Source organism: Aotus nancymaae, unplaced genomic scaffold (assembly GCF_030222135.1).
Source record: "Aotus nancymaae isolate 86718 unplaced genomic scaffold, 86718_ANA_hifiasm-v0.15.2.pri h1tg000049l, whole genome shotgun sequence".
NCBI lineage: Eukaryota > Metazoa > Chordata > Mammalia > Primates > Aotidae > Aotus > Aotus nancymaae.
The window spans coordinates 12,533,607-12,552,675 of record NW_026988463.1 but is presented as its reverse complement, the minus strand read 5'-3'; the positions used below and the strand labels follow the sequence as shown (position 1 = coordinate 12,552,675).

The window sequence follows — 19,069 nt, the reverse complement described above, 5'->3', positions numbered from 1 at the left end:
AGGGTACCAGGTGATGTGGAACCTCAAAAGAGACGTGGATGGAGCCTGATGTCCGCAAGCTACACCGATAGGGGGCGCCAGCCTCTCCAGGTGACTCTACGAACCTCGGCTTCACTCGGCTCCTCTTCGGCTGAGTTCGGCCGACGCTTGCCTTCTCAAGCTCGGCTCTCTTCGGCTTTCTGAGAGCACGCTCGTCCTGGCCTCGGCTTCTCTTCGGCTGCATTCGCCCCACGATCGTCTCAGTCTCGGTTCTCCTTGGCAGCGTTCGGCTAGATTGCGTCCTCTCGGACTCGGCTCTCTTCGGTTAAGTTCGGCCTTCTCTCGTCTCGGACTCGGCTGCGTTCGGCTGCGCCCCGGAAGAGCCTCCATGGAGCCGGCACTACCGGCTCGACAGACTGCCATGGCGCCGCTGCTGGAGTACGAACGGCAGCTGGTGCTGGACCTCCTCGACACTGACGGGCTGGTAGTGTGCGCCCGCGGGCTCGGCGCGGACCGGCTCCTCTACCACTTTCTCCGGCTGCACTGCCACCCAGCCTGCCTGGTGCTGGTGCTCAACACGCAGTCGGCCGAGGAGGTGCGGCCGCGCTGGCGCGGGAGTGAGGGGACCCCGAGAATGTTGGGGGCATCCTGAGAGGATGCGAGGCCTCTGACGGGGATGGAGGGGTTCTGAGGGGTATTCAGGCCCCCGACACTACGGGATGACACAGAGAAGGATGGGAGGGGTCCCCAGGGGGATGCAGGTCCCTCACACTGCGGGGACACAGATGTATGGGAGGGGTCGTGAGGAGTATACCGGTCGCTCACACTGTGCGGGGACACTGAGAAGAATAGGAGGAGCCCCGAGAAGGCTGCACGTCCCCCTCGCAGGAATTCAAGAACGCTAAGAGGAATTCAGGGGGGATGAGGGATGCAAGTGCCTGATAGCGTGCTGGGACTCTGGGAGGGTTGGGAGGGGTCCCGAGAAGGATGCAAGTCTTTGACCAGAGTTCAAGACTACTAAAATAAATGGGAGTGGTCCCCAGGGGTTGCGGGTCCCTGACACCTTGCAGGCGCAGTAAGATTGATGGAAGGGGAAGATGCCCCCACGGTGGTCTCAGTCTCGGCTATGTTCGGCTAGCTAGAGAAGGAGGCAAGTGCCTGACAACACTAAGAGGGATGGGAAGGGTTCCCAGAAGGATGCAGGTCCCTGATAGGAGTGCAAGGGCACTGAAAGGTGGAGGGGCTCTGAGCAGTAGGAGACGATCGGAGGTCCCTGCAGGGTAAGGAGAGATGTCGAAAGGAGGATCTGGGTAGGATAACGGGAGAGTCCTTAAGTTGGCTATCAAGGGAGTTTCTGGGGGCAGAAGGGTGGTCCCTGAAAGGGAACAGTGGTGGGAATGGAAGGGTCTCTGAGGGTGATGGGAAGACATGAAAGGAGATGATGAGACTGGAAAAAACCCAATAGGGAAGAGGAGGGACCAGGAAATAGGGCATTCACCAAGGCTGTGTTAAAAAGGCCATAGGGTCAGAAAGGGATTGGAGCTGGAAGCTGAGGATGTTGGCAAAGGTTAACTGCAATATTGGAGAATGGAAAACACTGAGGAAGGTGAAATGGGGCTACACCTGGGGCTGGGGCTTGTTGAGAGGGGACACAGCTTGATCTGACTAGTCTGATGATCCCCTAGATAGATCAGGTGGCCAGGAGAAAAATGTCAGCTGAGAAGAGTGACCACAGTCTCTCTGAGGGCAGGGACCCTGTTTGATTCATCTAGGTATCCCCGGTGTTTGGCGTAGGGCCTAAGGCAACACACAGTGCCTAGTAAAGGTGGTTTTGAAGTGAAGATGTAAATAAACTAAGCCAAGGAACCCACTGACATGAAGTCCCTCTAGGATGGATCAGGACAGAACTAATAGTCTAAAACATTGTCTGGGAAAGGATTCCCTTGTTATCTTCTCATACGGTGCACTTGGCTACAAATCTGGCTTTGGTGGGAGGTATTTTCTAGGTAGTAGAAATCTTTTAATCCAGGCTTCTAAAAGTTTGAGGTTTTGTGTGTGTGTGCATATGTTATTGTAGTTGAGTGGTAAGAATGACTGAAGTGCATTATTCCTTAGTGTAAACCCCAAAACAAGAAAACCTCATTAAATGTAGACTGGTTAGTTGAAGTTACTATAAAGAAGTAACTTAGGGCTGGGCACTGTGACTCACGCCTGTAATCCCAGCACTTTTCGGAGGTCGAGGTGGGCGGATCACAAGGGCAGGAGATCAAGACCATTCTGGCTAACACAGTGAAACTCCATCTCTACTGAAAATACAAAAAATTAGCCGGGCGTGGTGGCATGCACCTGTAGTCCCAGGTACTCAAGAATCGCTTGAACGTGGGAGGCGGAGGTTGCAGTGAGCCAAGATCGTGCCATTGCACTCCAGCCGAGGCAACAGAGCAAGACTCCATCTCAAAAAAAAAAAAAAAGAAAAGAAGTAAGTTAGTTTGTATATTCGTTATTAAGTTCATTATCTCAGAGAAAGACAGCACATTATTTTAAATATCTGCAACCTATTAAAAACTGCTCTGTATTAAATAGCCTACTAATCAAGTTTGATTTGATTTAGGAGTATTTTATCAATCAGCTGAAGATAGAAGGAGTTGAACACCTCCCTCGCCGTGTAACAAATGAAATTACAAGCAACAGTCGCTATGAAGTTTACACACAAGGTGGTGTTATATTTGCAACAAGTAGGATACTTGTGGTTGACTTCTTGACGGATAGAATACCTTCAGATTTAATTACTGGTAAGAATTTAAATCTTATTCTTTGTATGTAAATTTGTACTTAAAGTACAATTTCCATTTGATTTCTCTCCAGAAGATAGTCTTGTCTTCAGTCTTGAAGGACTCTGCTCCTTACATGGGCTTTGGTGGGGGTTATGGGGCAGCACCCGCAGGTCTGCATTGGGGTGGGGGTGTTCGGTCCTTGCAGGCTTCACGAGATTGATTCCTGACTACTTTACTGGGAATTGCACAGCTCACACAGTAATGTAGCTTCACAGAACAGCTTGGGAAGCACATAGGCATTGAAGATGCTCGCTTCAGAAACGTCCCTTACTGCTGTGACCTCCAGTGTGTTTCGAATGACGAATTTCTTACTGACCTTGTCCTTGGGTGTGAATCGGGCACAGTTTGTGCAGTGAATAGGCTGCACGTGGCTGCGGCCCTTTTTGGCACAACTGTCATTCCTTCTTTTCTTCATCATCTTGGAGGGATGGACTGGAGAGAGTAAATTTGTGTATTTTTGTTTTTGTCTGTCCCCTCTGCTAAATGCTCTACTAGAACCTTCTAGTCGGCACTACTGGATCCTTCTGATCAACATTGCACTTCCAACTTTTAGCATGATACCTGACACAGTAGATGCTCAATAAATACCTGTGACCTGAATAAGTAACTAAATGTATGATGGACTTGTCCATGTTTTCTAAGCTCTTATTCAGTAAATACTTGTAATTCATTAGCATTTACTTTTAGAACTTAATCAGATTTTAGATGTTCATAATCTTTGTATATAACTTAAAATATTTAGTTTTCCTATTTAAGATTTTTTTTTTGCATTATTTGAAATTAAATCAAGTAGTTGCTTGCTTATTTTGAGGAAAAATGATTTTATAGCTAGAATTAAATAGAAAAGAGATTCATTTTCATTATCCTTTCAAAAATGTTTTCTGATGTCCCCAAAGCTAATATACGGGCCGTGCCTATGTGCCCTCCTATTACACCGTATTTCTCCCCAGTCATAGTGCTCATGACATTACATTATATTTGTGTGTTTGTCTCAGTCACAAGATAAGCTTAAGCACAAGGAAGAACCTGTTCATCCCAGGCTAAATAACTGGTACATGGTAGGTACTCAAGACATATTTATTGGATGGATGATGAATGGGTACAGCCCTGTGATCTTCAGTGAACTTCTGGAGGCAGAGAGACTATGAAATTCATGATCTTACTTCCCACCGTATCTGTCATAGTGCCCTGAACCTAGATGGCCCTCCAGAAATATCTGATGAATCAATGTATGAATGAATGCTTCAAATAATTCACAGTAAAAGGACTGAAGAAGTTTGGTTACTCTTTTATAACATTTGTAATTGTTAGAAACAATATCATAGGCTCACTTGATTTTGAATTGCTAACACCATGCTTACAAAACAAGCTCCTTAATTGTCATTAACCCTAGTTTTCTCATTTCTTAAGGAAACAGTGCCTCCTAAAGTTATAAGGATTAAGTGAAATAAAATAATTGCTTAGTACAGTGCCTGGTGCACAACAAACTCTTAGTAATTAATACCAAATAAAATTGGCCTTTTATAACCAGAAATCTTGATACATCATAAAGTCTTTTACTGTTTGCTGCTTTCTTATAAGCTTGGTTTTACTTTATTTTTTAAATTTTTATTTTAATTGTGTTGTATTTGAAACGACCACTAGGTGTCAGTAACGTTCTGTGACTTTCAGTTACAGTGCGACCTAATTAAGCAGAGTAGAGTAACGTGAATCTATGCAGTGTTGAAGTCTAGCTTATCGGTAGTTCCTAATTAAAAATGCCAAATTTCTTCCTCGTTTCTAATAAAAGCCGAGCCAATAATGAAGCTGGAGCTGTTACTGATGCTTGGCTGAGTGGAATGTAAATGAATACCAAAAATGAACTCCTTCAAATTCTTTCCTCCCCTGGGATCATCCCCTAGGACTGAACAAAGGGCAGTCCATGAAATGCAGGTAACCCTCTGGAAAGGCTGAATCCCCCAGCCCTAACTTCTTCACCTGTCTCCACCCATTATTACCCCTACAGCCTACCCTGGGAGTCCCTGCTAATCAGAACTCCTAACATGTGGGAGAACTGTGTAAATACCATATCTGGTGAGATTGTACTTTGAAAAGAACAGGACAGGAGGACGCTTTCATTGCCAAAACTGATCCCAACATCTCTCTTTCTGCAAAATATATATGTATTTTTCAGTTACATGTTCGATTTGCGTACCCAGTGCTGTGCCCCTGCTTTGTATTCATTCAACAAATATTTAGCTCACTAAGGGTCCGTTGTTTGGCGGGAAGGATCCTGAAGATAGGTGAATGGGACAGTATGGTGAACTCATGAGTTAGACTGCTTCTGGGTTTGAGTTATCTTCATCTTACACCAGCTGTGTATCCTTAGACAAGTTTCTTAATTCTTTCTCTCTTTTTTTGAGACTGAATCTTGCTCTGTTGCCAGGCTAGAGTGCAGTGGCGCGATCTCAGCTCACTGCAAACTCCATCTCCACAGTTCAAGCCATTCTTCTGCCTCAGTCTCCTGAGTAGCTGGGAGGAGAGATGCGCACCACCATGCCCAGCTAATTTTTGTATTTTTAGTAGAGGTAGCGTTTTGCCATGTTGGCCAGGATGGTCTTGATCTTTTGACCTCATAATCTGCCTGCTTCGGCCTTCCAAGTACTGTGATTACAAGCATGAGCCATGGCGCCTGGCTAGTTTCTTAATTTCTCTATGTGTCAGCTTATCGCCCATACATTGGTGATAAAGATAGTACCTTACTCCTGGGATTGCCAGGGTGAAATGAAATGGTATATGTAAAATACTTGGTATCATGGCACATAGTAAGCATTCTGTGATCTCTGCCTGTTGGTGTTACAATGTTCCTGTTCTCAGGCAGTTTAGTGGAAGAGACAGATAAGTAAAGAAGTAATTATAGTACGGTATGAGGTACAAATGTCATAGGAACAAAAAAAATTAAAGGAGGCTTTTGTGGGACTGAAACTCCTCCCATATACCTAACCTGCTTCTATCATTTTTATTTTTAATTTTTTGATAAAGGGGGGGTCTTTAACCCAGTTAGGTGTTAAATTGAGTTTCTCCTTTTCTTTCTTTTTTTTTTTTTTATTATATTTTAAGTTCTGGGATACATGTGCAGATCGTGCAGGATCGTTACATAGGTATACACATGCCATGATGGTTTGCTGCATCGATCCCCCGTCATCTACATTAGGTATTTCTCCTAATGTTACCCCTCCCCAATCCCCCAACCCCCTGCTATCCCTCTCCTAGCCCTCCCCACCACCCAACAGGTCCCGGTGTGTGATGCTCCCCTCCCCGTGTCCATGTGTTCTCATTGTTCAACACCCACTTACGGGTGAGAACATACAGTGTTTGGTTTTCTGTTGTTGTGTCAGTTTGCTGTGAATAATGATTTCCAGCTTCATCCATGTACCTGCAAAGGACATGAACTCATCCTTTTTTATGGCTGCATAGTATTCCATGGTGTATGTTTCTCCTTTTCTTTAGAAGTTCATTTTTATTATTCTTGACTTCATGTAATATTTCAATCCAGGCTAACAAAATATGGCCCCTTAGAGTCCTTGGGAAAACCCACCAACTAGGTAGAGAATATTTTCTGAGTCGTAAATTAGTTATGTACAAGTACTGGAGGGTTATTGAAAATCCTTTGTCTATAAATTCCTAAATAACACTACTAATTTTTACCATATTTGAAAAATAATTTGCTGAGCTAGAGTAAAATTTAGCTCCATCCATCTCTACCTAAAATTTAAACATTAAAATAGTAAAATCTGAATTTAGTTTATTGAACTATTAGAAGGGTCATAAATCACTGTTAGTATCATTTTCCAGACCCTTCCAAATCTGAGAACTGGATCGAAAGCATACATGTACATTATCCTAAATATATGTCAGGTAACCAGCTTGATTCAGGTCTAAAAGACTGAGACTCATCATGGAGTAACTGAGGTTTTGATCTAGAAACGATGTCTATATGCCTTTATGTCATCTCATGTTTCTCCCTAACTTACTACTAATCACCCAGCATCAGATGACACAATATATATGAAAGATCTGGGTCAGCAGTCTCATTTCATAAATAAGGAAACATGTATAATTGTTCTTATTTTTTAGATTCTGAGGTGTTACAATCACGCACACGCCAAAAATGTGTATTAAGTATGTCAATTAAAGGTTTTTGTTTTAGATGGACTAATTTACCTCTGAATTGACCATATTCTGATTCTGGAAATTGAATTCATCTAACAAGTGATGTAGATGTTGCCCAGACTTCTAAAATACGGCTATTTTGTGTAGTCCACATCTGATTCTCATATATTTAAAAAAAAAAAATCGTGTCTTACTTTGCTTTCAGCAATTCTTCCTCTAACATGCCAGAAACACCCCACCCCAGGACCTGTGCCCTCACTGTCCCCTCAGCCTGGCAGGCTGGAACTCAGATGGTCACAGGGTTAGGGTTAGGGGTCACAGGGCTCGTCTTTATCCAGGCTTTACTCAGATGTCACCTTGGCGAGGCCGTCCCTCATACATCCTCCCTCTCCTCCTTCTCTGATTCATTTTTTCTCCTCAGCACTTGTAACATACAAAGTATTTTACTCATTTATATTGTTTGTCGTCAATTCCTTGAGGACAGGAATTTATGTCTGTTCTGTTCGTGGCTATATCCCCAGTCTAGAATGGTACTTGTTCATTCTCATGTAAGTACTTAAGAAAAATGTGATGAATGAATAGAAATGAGCATAAAAAATACTTACCTGTTCTATAATTTAAATTTTCTTTCTCCCTCTCAGGCATCTTGGTGTATAGAGCCCACAGAATAATCGAGTCTTGCCAAGAAGCATTCATCTTACGCCTCTTTCGCCAGAAAAACAAACGTGGTTTTATTAAAGCTTTCACAGACAATGCTGTTGCCTTTGATACTGGTTTTTGTCATGTGGAAAGAGTGATGAGAAATCTTTTTGTGAGGAAGCTGTATCTGTGGCCACGGTAAAGAACATTTTGTGACAATCATTATTTGTCACGTAATGATGACATTATTTGTCATCTTTTTTGTGAGATCTACTGTAACTTAGTTGCACTTTGATGTAATATCATGTAAAATTCATTGCAATTTTATTTGATAGGACCTAGTCAGGTTTATAACAAACACATCTAGATATTAATATGTATTTACCAAGTTTGTGATTTTTTTTTTCAGTAGAGAGCAATTTGATAGTTACTTTTCTGCTAGTCCATCAAATCCATCCAAGACAGCCACTTTTTATTCTTTCTTATACTTTTAGTGAAACTCCCAGGAATCTAGAGACCCACATATACAGCAGCTTTAGGCGTACTGCAGATTTATTGGCTAAGAGTACCACTTCTGTTTTGCAAATTACTCATTAGGGAAATAAAGCCCAAAGATTTTGAAGAAGTTATGTTAATTTCTAGGAAAAACATTTTGCAACCTATGCCACCATGTATTTTGGTTATTCTACATGTTATTTTAAGAGTAGTTATAGGCCGGGCGCAGTGGCTCACACCTGTAATCCCAACACTTTGGGAGGCCGAGGCAGGCAGATCACCTGAGGTCAGGAGTTCGAGAAAGGCCTGGTCAACATGGTGAAACCCCATCTCTACTTAAAGTACAAAAAGTAGCTGGGTGTGGTGGCACACACCTATAGTCCCAGCTACTCAGGAGGCTGAGGCAGGAGAATCACTTGAACCCAGGAGGCAGAGGTTGCAGTGAGCTGAGATCGCACCATTGCACTCCAGCCTGGGTGATGAGAGCAAAACTTTGTCTCAAAAAAAAAAAAAGAGTAGTTATAGTATTTTTTCCTTTCTTGATCATACCTTGTTTTAGGAGTCAACAAACTTCATGTAAATGGCCAGGTTGTAAATATTTTGGGCTTTGCAGGCCATATAGTCACAATTGCTCAATTCTGTTATTCCCAAAAGCAGGTATAGACTGCTTACATAATGGGTGTGACTGCATTCCAATGAGACTATAAAAGCAGGTACAGGATTTGGCCCAGACTGTAGTTTGCTGACCGTTGCCTTTTCTGCGTAATACAGTACTTTCATTCATTGACGTTCAGAGTTTTTGAAAGCGTTGTTTAGCTTTTCATTTATTTGTTGTTTTGCTTTTCGTGTTTGTAGCATTTGTAAAAACTGTTTGAGTATTAAACCAAGACAAGAAATATGTAGCTGCCAAAACTCTTGAAAATTGTTGAAAAATATTTGTCTCTTTAGGTTCCATGTAGCAGTAAACTCGTTTTTAGAACAGCACAAACCTGAAGTTGTAGAAATTCATGTTGCTATGACGCCTGCCATGCTTGCTATACAGACTGCTATTCTGGACATTTTAAATGCGTGTCTAAAGGAGCTAAAATGCCATAACCCGTCACTTGAAGTGGAAGACTTATCTTTAGAAAATGCTATTGGAAAACCTTTTGACAAGGTACTCTTTCCTTTTAATCAAGTTTATTATGTTGTAATTTTAAAGAATGCAAGTTATTTTAATATTTGCAATGCTGTTAATAGGAATTTGCTGTTACTTTAGAATTAAATTGGAGGTCATTTAAAACATAGCTTCTTTGGTTTACTGGAAAGTAATAATTTATAGTAAAATACGTGGATTGGCATGTAAGCATCACTCTGACTGCTGCAGTTATATAGTAAGTGATTATCTCAAGTATCATCAAGAAGAAAATAAAGAACTTTTTTTACTTTGAAGTGACAGCATTTGGATATCTACAGGTAGAAGAGTTTTACATAAGAATACTTCATAATTGTACATGAATTTATTATCTCTTTTATGGAATAAAAAATAATTTGGATGAATTTTCATTACTGAGGAGTATGAAACTTGCTCTGTCTTAAAATTACATTCTGAATTGAGGAAATGGTAAGACTTCAGTTCCAGGAATTTTTGTTCTAATGTTTTATTATAGATTAATATTGCAGATATATAAATGTCTACTTTTTCATTACAGATTAATATTATTACAGATACATAAATGTCTAGTATAGAATTGGAGATCGAGAAAATGCTGACTTTTTAGAAATTCTTGGCAGCTTTTTTGTCATATTCTGATAGAAAGTTCCTGTCTTTTAAACTCTGAATCAATTTCTTTGTCACTGAATATAATTCATGGTGGTTATAAAAAAGGAAAAATTTAACTTCTTATGTCTCTGGTTCTTCAAAAAAGTCAGTTTACTATGAAATTTTGATACATAAAACTAATTTTATATATTCTGTTCCTCTGTACTTAAAGTTTTTTATAATTTAGCCCATGGTGTTTTTTTTTAAATCCCTCACAGTCTTTCAATAGTATGTATATATCCCTAGAAAAATAAACTGTAGCCTAATGTGTTTCTGTTGGAAATGTATTTATTATCCCCCTGGTTAGTAACAGTCACTGCATTGTTTTAGATATTCTTTTAGTAGCCATATCTGAATATAGATATAGCATGTGTCCTGTTAAAGTGTTTAATGCTTCATAGATGATTTTACAAAAGAGGCATGTAGTTATATAGCCCAGTTTGTTCAGGACGGTCCCAGTATCTACCTGTTGTCCTAGAGTGATTATTAAATGTATATCATATCTTTTCCACAAGTGTCCTAGTTTAGACAATAAACTCCACAGTCATTCAGATACTCCTCCTGCTCATTATTAAATTTGTTACATAAGATTCCATGCAATGGTACTGCTTTTATATCAGGCTACAAATATCTGATAAAAAGTCAGATAATTCTATACTTAAAGTTACAGAATCAGTCTGTGAAGGAAACATACCTATACATAGCTGTGGATATGTAGGTACCTACATACTGTGTACATAAAGCTGTTCTTTGTTTTAGACCGCTTTTCAGAATCTTAAAAAATAATCAAACTTAGTCCATTGTTAATTTAACAAATATTTTCCTATGATGAATCCACTTTAGGAAAAAAAAAAAGAAATTTTGACACCAACAAATTAAGGTACGTTGTTATTTAATTTGATAATTGGTATTTCATTTGTACATGAGCATCAAATTAAATTTTCCATTTCTTGGTTATACCTTATTTTAGAAGTCAAAAAACTTGATATTCATGTACAAATGAAAGAACAATGTACCTCAGTTTGTTGGTAAACCATCGTGCTTGGTTTATGCCCTCTGCTTGGTCCGTTTGGATCCCGTATCTTTATCCATCCAGGACAGTCAGAGTCAAACTTGGCAGGAATTGAACATGTCTGAGCTACATGCTTAGACTCTGTTCATACAAACAGATAATTGATTATCTGATGTTTATCAGGTGTTTTCTCTCCTGAGAGTAATGTATATTTGGATAATGATAGATTGACTCTATCTGATCATAGACATTCTAGCAGTAAGACAGTCTTCTATATTTGAAAATTTAAACATTATTATTAGAATTTTATTAATTGAAATGTTTAGCCACTTTCTTGAATAATGTTTGAGGTTTTTTATTGTAGTAAAATATATATGACATAAAATTTACCATTTTAGACATATTTAGATATATAGGAAATAATCCTTTTGAAAGTATGATTTGTATTAAGAATAACTATACTGAACATATTTTAGCAATGCAAAATTTTATTCTTATTTTAGACAATTCGCCATTATCTGGATCCTTTGTGGCACCAGCTTGGAGCCAAGACTAAATCCTTAGTTCAGGATTTGAAGATACTACGAACTTTGCTGCAATATCTCTCTCAGTATGATTGTGTCACATTTCTTAATCTTCTGGAATCTCTGAGAGCAACGGAAAAGGCTTTTGGTCAGAATTCAGGTGGGAGATTAAAATACTAATAATACTCTAAAAGCTGATTTGAATAAAGTGTTAGGTTTTAGGGGGAATCAGGTGTGAAAAGTGCTATATTCAACTATATGTTATACTGAGATTTCAAATTATGTTTTATGTTCATAGCACAAGGATGTAGGTTTTATTGATAGCTAATGTTTCCACCTACTTAACTTCTGTTCTGTATAATAATAAATATTCATATCCATTCTGGGCAATTTTATTTCTAGAAAAGACTGTGTGTAGTACAGGCAGTCCTCAACTTAGAAATAGGTTGTGTTCTGGAAGTTTAGTTGTTAAGAACTTAAAATTCATTTTCTTCAAAGCAAAAGCAAGGGAGTATGGGGTTTTACCAGCTAGAGTGTCACAGACTGAAGAGCAGAAGAGATTTGTAGGGAAATAGACATATACAGCTGGCCACCATCCTGTTTTCCTACCACTATCGTGGCCTCTGTCAGTGTTTGACTAGACCAGTGATTTTCAGAGTGTGGTTCATGGACCCTTGGAGTCAAGATTTAATACAGTTAATAATTTGTATGCTCCTTTAGGAACATTCCTAAGTGATGAACTGCAGAAGCATGACAGTAAAGAATGCATTGGCTGCCAGTAGACTTTCCTGGCACTGCACTGGTTCTCACTGAGGCACCAGCAATATTACCCAGCATTGCTTTTACACCATCACCGGAAATGTCAACACAGTGGAAAAAGTCAAATAACGTCATAGTATTATCATGAGAAAAGTCTTGACATCACAGACCCCCAGGTCTGTGACGAAAACATCTTGGGGACCCCCAGGAGTTCATGGACTACACACAGAAAACCACCACTGCTCTAGCCAAACAGTGACAGAGATCACAGTAGTGGGAGGAGGTGTGATTGGTAGGAAAACAGGATGGCAGCCAGTTACATATGTAGGTCATGTGACTGTCAGACTATTTTAACCATAAATTGAAGGCACTTTTTTTGTTTTTTTACTTTTCATATTAGGTTGGCTGTTTCTTGACTCCAGCACCTCGATGTTTGTAAATGCTCGAGCAAGGGTTTATCATCTTCCAGATGCCAAAATCAGTAAGAAAGGCAAAATATCTGAAAAAATGGAAATTAAAGAAGGGCAAGGTATGTTGTAAAGTCTTTAAATGTGTTTTTAATTTAAGTATTTGGCATGGAAATGCTTATCAATTTAAAGTCTCCTTTGGCCGTGTGAAAAGTGTGTTCCTTTATGGTAAATGTATGTATGTTTGTTATATGTAATGTGTAAGGTATGTCAAAAGTATACAGCATGGGAAGTTTCGGAATCTATTGCCCAGGGGTTCCAAATAGCAAATGCCAAATATCGATCAAAAGCATGCTACATAAATAACTATATATTGATTTTTTTTAAACTTCTAAGTAATTATTATTTTTGAGTCAGAATGAGGTTGGGGCGTGGTTGCATACACCTATTATCCCAGCACTTTGGGAGGCCGAGGCAGGAGGATTGCTTGAGCCCAGAAGTTCAAGTCCAGCCTGGGCAACAAAGCAAGACTCCATCTCTACAAAAACTTTTTTGAGGCCAGGCATGGTGGATCACGCCTGCAATCCCAGCACTTTGGGAGGCTGAAGTGGGTGCATCACCTGAGGTCAGGAGTTTGAGACCAGCCTGACATGGTGAAACCCGGTGTGTACTAAAATACAAAAAATTGGCCAGGTGTGGTGGCGGGTGCCTGTAATCCCAGCTACTCAGGAGGCTGAGGCAGGAAAAGCACTTGAACCCAGGAGGCAGAAGTTGCAATGAGCTGAGATCACACCACTGCACTCCAGCCCAGGCAACAGAGTGACTCTGTCTCAAAAAAAAATAAAAATTTTTTTTTAAATGAGCCCAGCGAGGTGATGTGCACTTATCATCTTAGCTACTTGAGGGGCTAAGGTGGAGGATCCCTTGAGCCCAAGAGTTCAAGGTTGCACCAAGATATGATCACACCACTGCACTCCAGCCTAGGTGACAGAGTAAGACTATGTCTCAAGAATAAAGTCAGGGTGGAATATTTTTAATATCTTTTTTAATTGTTAAGCATCATAAATATACTAGAACCAGACAAATATGGGTTTTATTCCAGCATCTATCTAGTGGTATCATAAATATCACTAGTTTTTTTTTGTTTTGTTTTGTTTTTTTTTTTGAGACGGAGTTTCGCTCTTGTTACCCAGGCTGGAGTGCAATGGCGCGATCTCGGCTCACCGCAACCTCCGCCTCCTGGGTTCAGGCAATTCTCCTGCCTCAGCCTCCTGAGTAGCTGGGATTACAGGCACGCGCCACCGTGCCCAGCTAATTTTTTGTGTTAGTAGAGACGGGGTTTCACCATGTTGACCAGGATGGTCTCGATCTCTTGACCTTGTGATCCACCCACCTCGGCCTCCCAAAGTGCTGGGATTACGGGCTTGAGCCACCGCGCCCGGCCAAATATCACTAGTTTTTTTAAGGCATGGGATAGGGTTTATGTCTGCTTTCTGCCTAGTTTAAAGGTCTGTTTTAAAACTTAATTGAGGCCGGGTGCAGTGGTTCATGCCTGTAATCCCAGCACTTTGGGAGGCCGAGGCAGGTGGATCACATGAGGTCAGGTGTTCCAGACCAGCCTGACCAATGTGGTGAAACCCTGTCTCTACAAAAATGGAAAATTAGGCAGGAGGGGGGCACATGCCTATAATCCCAGCTACTTGGCAGGCCGAGGCAGGAGAATCACTTGAACTCAGGAGGTGGAGGTTGCAGTGAGCCAAGATCGTGCCATTGCCTCCAGCCTAGGCAGCAAGAGTGAAACTTAGTCTCAAAAAGTAAACAATTATTTTAAAGAAAACTTAATTGAATATATTGTTGATGTGTTACTGTTTGAATGCTTATAGAAACAAAAAATTTAATTGTTGTCTACTTTTATCCATGTTCAGGATTATGAAGGTCATGGGGATTTTAGAAATAATAAATACTGTCATTCTGTACTGATGCCTTTATTTTGAATAGCTGCTTATATATAGTGTCACAGAAACTACTGACACAGAATGGTCTCTCATTAGTGACATGCATATAACCTTCTACAAAGGCATTTTGAAACCCATATTAATGGTTTCAAGTATCTTTCATTTTCACCTTAAGTAGATGTTTTACTGGAAAGCAGATTCCATCTAACAGTATAAAGAAAGCTTAAAGAAATGGGCATATGGACTGATGCTCGTGTTATCTGTTGTTTTAAAGCCTTTGGAACACTTTATGGGTAAATATTAGCACATAGAATGAGATATTTTTGTTTCTCTACAGAAACAAAAAAGGAACTGGTCCTAGAAAGCAACCCAAAGTGGGAGGCACTGACTGAAGTATTGAAAGAAATTGAGGCAGAAAATCAGGAGAGTGAAGCTCTTGGTGGCCCAGGTAGGAAAGAAGGAGATGAAAACATTTGCTTTCAGAATCTATCAGATGAGTCTTGATTTAATTAACTCTTTAACAGTAACTTGCTATTTTATCTATAAAATGTAGACAAATAAATGGCAAATGAACACTGAGATCCTAGTGGCAACCTCATTTCTGTTCATTTGATGTAATTTTCTCCAGGTTGAATCATTGTATATTCATGAAAGCAGGTTTTTTCACTAGTTGGGTTCTTAGGACTTCTATTTAAAGATTGAGTTAATCTCTACACGTATACGCCAAGCTTTAAATCCGGAATCCCCAAGGAATAAACTAATGGGTCTCCTGTTTTATATCCTCAGCCAAGTATCTTTCCAAAGAAGCCTCAACTCTTCTATCACTTTAGGATGTAATGAACTGATACAAACTGAAGACATTGTCTAAACTGGCAAAGGAGACTAAGACAATTCACAAAAGAAAAATCCATTTGGAATTAATTTAGGCACATATAAGATCATCTGGAAAAGAATATATTAATTTAAAAGAACTTCTTTAAAGCCACCATTATACCACAGTTGTACTTTCGAAAGATTAAATAGTCTGGCTTCAACTTTACTCAAAAGATTTAAGTCATCTTGCCAGAGAGGAGAAAGCATTTGATCAGTATCTAAGACTCTTTTTAAATAGATTGTAGATTGTGGATCTTTAATACCACAGGGTAAGATGTCTTCCCTTCAGGTGAAGGAATATGGGGGCACAGGGAAACTAGGAGGACACATGAGGTAATAGTAACATAATGTTGTTTTCTGTTTTCAGGTCAAGTACTGATTTGTGCAAGTGATGACCGAACGTGTTCCCAGCTGAGAGACTATCTCACTCTTGGAGTGGAGGCCTTCTTATTGAGGCTCTACAGGAAAACCTTTGAGAAAGATAGCAAAGCTGAAGAAGTCTGGATGCAATTAAGGAAGGAAGACAGTTCAAAGAGAATTATGAAATCTCACAAAAGACCCAAAGACCCCCAAAACAAAGAACGGGCTTCTACCAAAGAAAGGAACCTCAAAAAGAAAAAACGAAAGTTGACCTTAACTCAAATGGTAGGAAAATCTGAAGAACTGGAAGAGGAAGGAGATGTCGAGGAAGGATATCGTCAAGAAAGAAGCAGTAGCCCAGAAAGCTGCCTGGCAGAAATTAAGCATGAAGAATTTGATGTGAATTTGTCATCAGATGCTGTGTATGGAATCCTGAAAGAACCCCTCACTATCATCCATCCGCTTCTGGGTTGTAGCGACCCCTATGCTCTGACAAGGGTACTCCATGAAGTGGAGCCAAGATACGTGGTTCTTTATGACACAGAGTTAACCTTTGTTCGTCAGCTTGAAATTTACAGGGCGAGCAGGCCTGGGAAACCTCTGAGGCAAGTTGTAAAGAATCAGAGCTTGCAATTGCACTGTTCTTTAGGCTTTAACCCAGAAACTATACCAGTTGCATGTTAGTTTTCTTATCTTTAATATTCGTTACGATGCTGGTTACATTTATGAAACCTTACTTTGCTTCCTGATGAACCTGGGAAGTTGGATAGGAAGGATGCCAAGTGTTACAGCAGAACTACAAACCAAGGGGACTGCTCATGTTCTTACTATGTGCTGCTGTGCGTTCTGTTCTTTATTCTTTAGGCATTGGTTTGAAGTTTATGGGGTGCTGTATCTGAAAAAGTCTAGGAAATGCATAATATTCTAATTTCTACCAAAAGTTAATATAACTGTGACTTGGCTAAGTAATTTTAATCTTCTAAAATGTCTTTCTTATAAATTTTAAGAAACGACTCTAAATTGCATCCACATAAAACTAAAGTGTTGGGGGAATTACCATACCAAGTTTTCTTGAATTTCAAAAAATACCAGATGAAACATCCACAGAAATATCAGATGAGAAAGTGATGCCTCCCAAAGAAGATAGTGTTCTGGCTTTCCAATTATCTGAGGGGAAATAAACAGCAAAATTAATGTCCTGAACTCAGTCTGAACCAAAAACGGAGCCAAAAGAAACCTACCCCTAGCATTTTAACTAACACAGCCTTTCAGAGTAGAGATGAATGGAGGAGCTGGATCAGAAATAATGCAGGATGAAGAGATTAGATGAGGCTGGTAAAATAATTATAGGCTGGTAAATTTTTCGTACTTTGCTGTCGATCAACTTTGTAGATAGCTTATGTATACCAAGCTTCTTTCTTGCCTGAGAACAGAATAGTGTGATATTTGGGAACAAAATGTCAGAATCAGAAGGGACCTGGGAGTTCAACCACTCATTCTGTCAGTGGGAAACTGAGGCCCAGAAATGGTGACTGACTTGGTCTTGGCCACGTGGCATATCCGTGGGAGAGCGGAGCCTCTTGACTCATTACCCAAAGATCTTTTCTCTGTTTACACTTCAAAGAATTATCATCTAGGAAGATAACAGCTAAAAAATAACCAAGGCTCAAAAAGGAAAATAGCTTTGATCGAAGGTGAAGCAAACGGACAGAGGAGGTGCTTAATTCAGCTCTCTTAGCAACAAGCAAGATGGAAAAGTAGGCCTTCTTTTGTTTTTTTTTTTTTTTTTACTTTTTTAAATTTGAGACAGTCTTGCCCTGATGCCCAGACTGGAGTGCAGTGGCGCAATCAAGGCTCACTGCAGCCTCAGCATCTCCCCCTTTCCCCGACTCAAGCGATCCTTCCACATCAGCCCCAAGTGGCTGGGCCTACAGGCATGTGCCACCATACTCAACTAATTTTTTTTTTTTTTTTTTTTTTGTAGAGATGGGGTCTCACTATATTACCCAGGCTGATCTTCTGAGCTTAAGTGATCCTCCCACCTCAGCCTCCCAAAGTGATAGGATTACAGGTTCGAGCCACTGTGCCCAGCCTAAAAAGCAGGCCTTTTCTAAGAGAAAATAGATCCAGTTATTCTTTGAGATGCCTGATATAATCCCTATGTCTTCTGTGCCCATGTATTTATATAAAATGTATGATGGCTTTGTTCTGTTAAGACATGAATAAGAAACACTTTCATAAGCTGGTTTTCATAACTACTATCCAACCTTTTAAATGGTTGTTTGGCAGAGGTGCAAAGAAAAACTGGAGAAGCCTCTAAGATTTGTGGGGTTTTTTTGATTTGTTTATAGTTATGAGGAAAGAATTATTCTGTCCCTCTAGTTATATTTCAGTGTTTACCTAAACTCTTTTCTTCCTTTTGATAAAAGAAAAAAAAAAAGCCCTGTGTGGTAACAAAACCTTTAACAGGTGGGGCTTAGGCAGCTTAATTTGAGCTAGTGTGTGATAAATGAAACCTTTGATTCTTAGTCAAATATTTATTATTTGAACACTCTCTACATTGCTGATTTCAAATGTTCTGCTGTTCCTTTCAGGGATTAAAAAGGCTGTTTTTCCAACCTAAAAGTTCTGTCTTAACACGCAGGGTTTACTTTCTTATATACGGAGGTTCAACTGAGGAACAACGCTATCTCACTGCTTTGCGGAAAGAAAAGGAAGCTTTTGAAAAACTCATAAGGTAATACACAGAAAATCAGTATGAAAGCCAAAACTAGATTGGAAAGCTTTTGGGGTCTGGAGGCTTCTCTGGACAGGGGAATGTCGGATGGCCCTGCTCAGGAAGGATGGGGCGGGGAAGAAGTGGAGAGGATCACGGTGAGATAAATGAGCAGTCTCATTTGTCCTCCAGTGTATACCTCAGCACGTGCTTCCGTTTTCTCTTCCCCCTTCCTCCTTCGTCTCCAGTTGCTTTTCAGTGGTTTGTTTAATAGAATATTAGAACTGTAACAAAGACAACTGTTACTCTGTTTATAAAGCAGTATGACAAAACACCAGAAATAAAGCTAAAATACTGCTTTTCTAAAAAGAATATGTTAGTAAATCTCCCTCCTCCCTGCCTTATGCACAAGATTCTCCCCTCCTTTGAATGATTTTTTTTCTCCTTGTAAAATTTCTGTTGTCCATGTGTGGGTGGCTGCTTTACGTTGATTGGGAAATGCTTTTACAACACAGCCAGTTAGAATCACCGTCAATAGAATCACTCTGGGAAAATATTTCTTA

General features: G+C 40.0%; 1 protein-coding gene and 1 pseudogene across 4 annotated transcripts in view; one reads left to right on the top strand and one right to left on the bottom strand.

Moving 5' to 3' along the window:
* Positions 1-347: 347 nt before the first annotated feature.
* The window catches only part of ERCC4 (ERCC excision repair 4, endonuclease catalytic subunit), a 39,556-nt gene continuing 20,834 nt past the window's right edge, over positions 348-19,069 (top strand). For 3 of the 4 annotated variants that reach the window (XR_001107605.2, XM_012453218.3, XM_012453217.2), the window contains exons 1-9: positions 348-574; positions 2,591-2,771; positions 7,607-7,802; positions 9,048-9,255; positions 11,416-11,596; positions 12,596-12,724; positions 14,895-15,005; positions 15,798-16,395; positions 18,435-18,527. Coding sequence is in view for 3 of the 4 variants with exons in the window: in XM_012453218.3 (XP_012308641.2) it covers positions 368-574; positions 2,591-2,771; positions 7,607-7,802; positions 9,048-9,255; positions 11,416-11,596; positions 12,596-12,724; positions 14,895-15,005; positions 15,798-16,395; positions 18,435-18,527 (1,904 nt within the window). In the remaining variant the exon portion in view is untranslated. Of the gene's footprint in view, positions 575-2,590; positions 2,772-5,912; positions 6,007-7,606; positions 7,803-9,047; positions 9,256-11,415; positions 11,597-12,595; positions 12,725-14,894; positions 15,006-15,797; positions 16,396-18,434; positions 18,528-19,069 lie in introns of those variants that run through there. The other variant, XM_064362488.1, reaches the window with a different exon arrangement.
* LOC105717835 (putative ribosomal protein eS26-like) lies at positions 2,883-3,231 on the bottom strand (annotated as a pseudogene).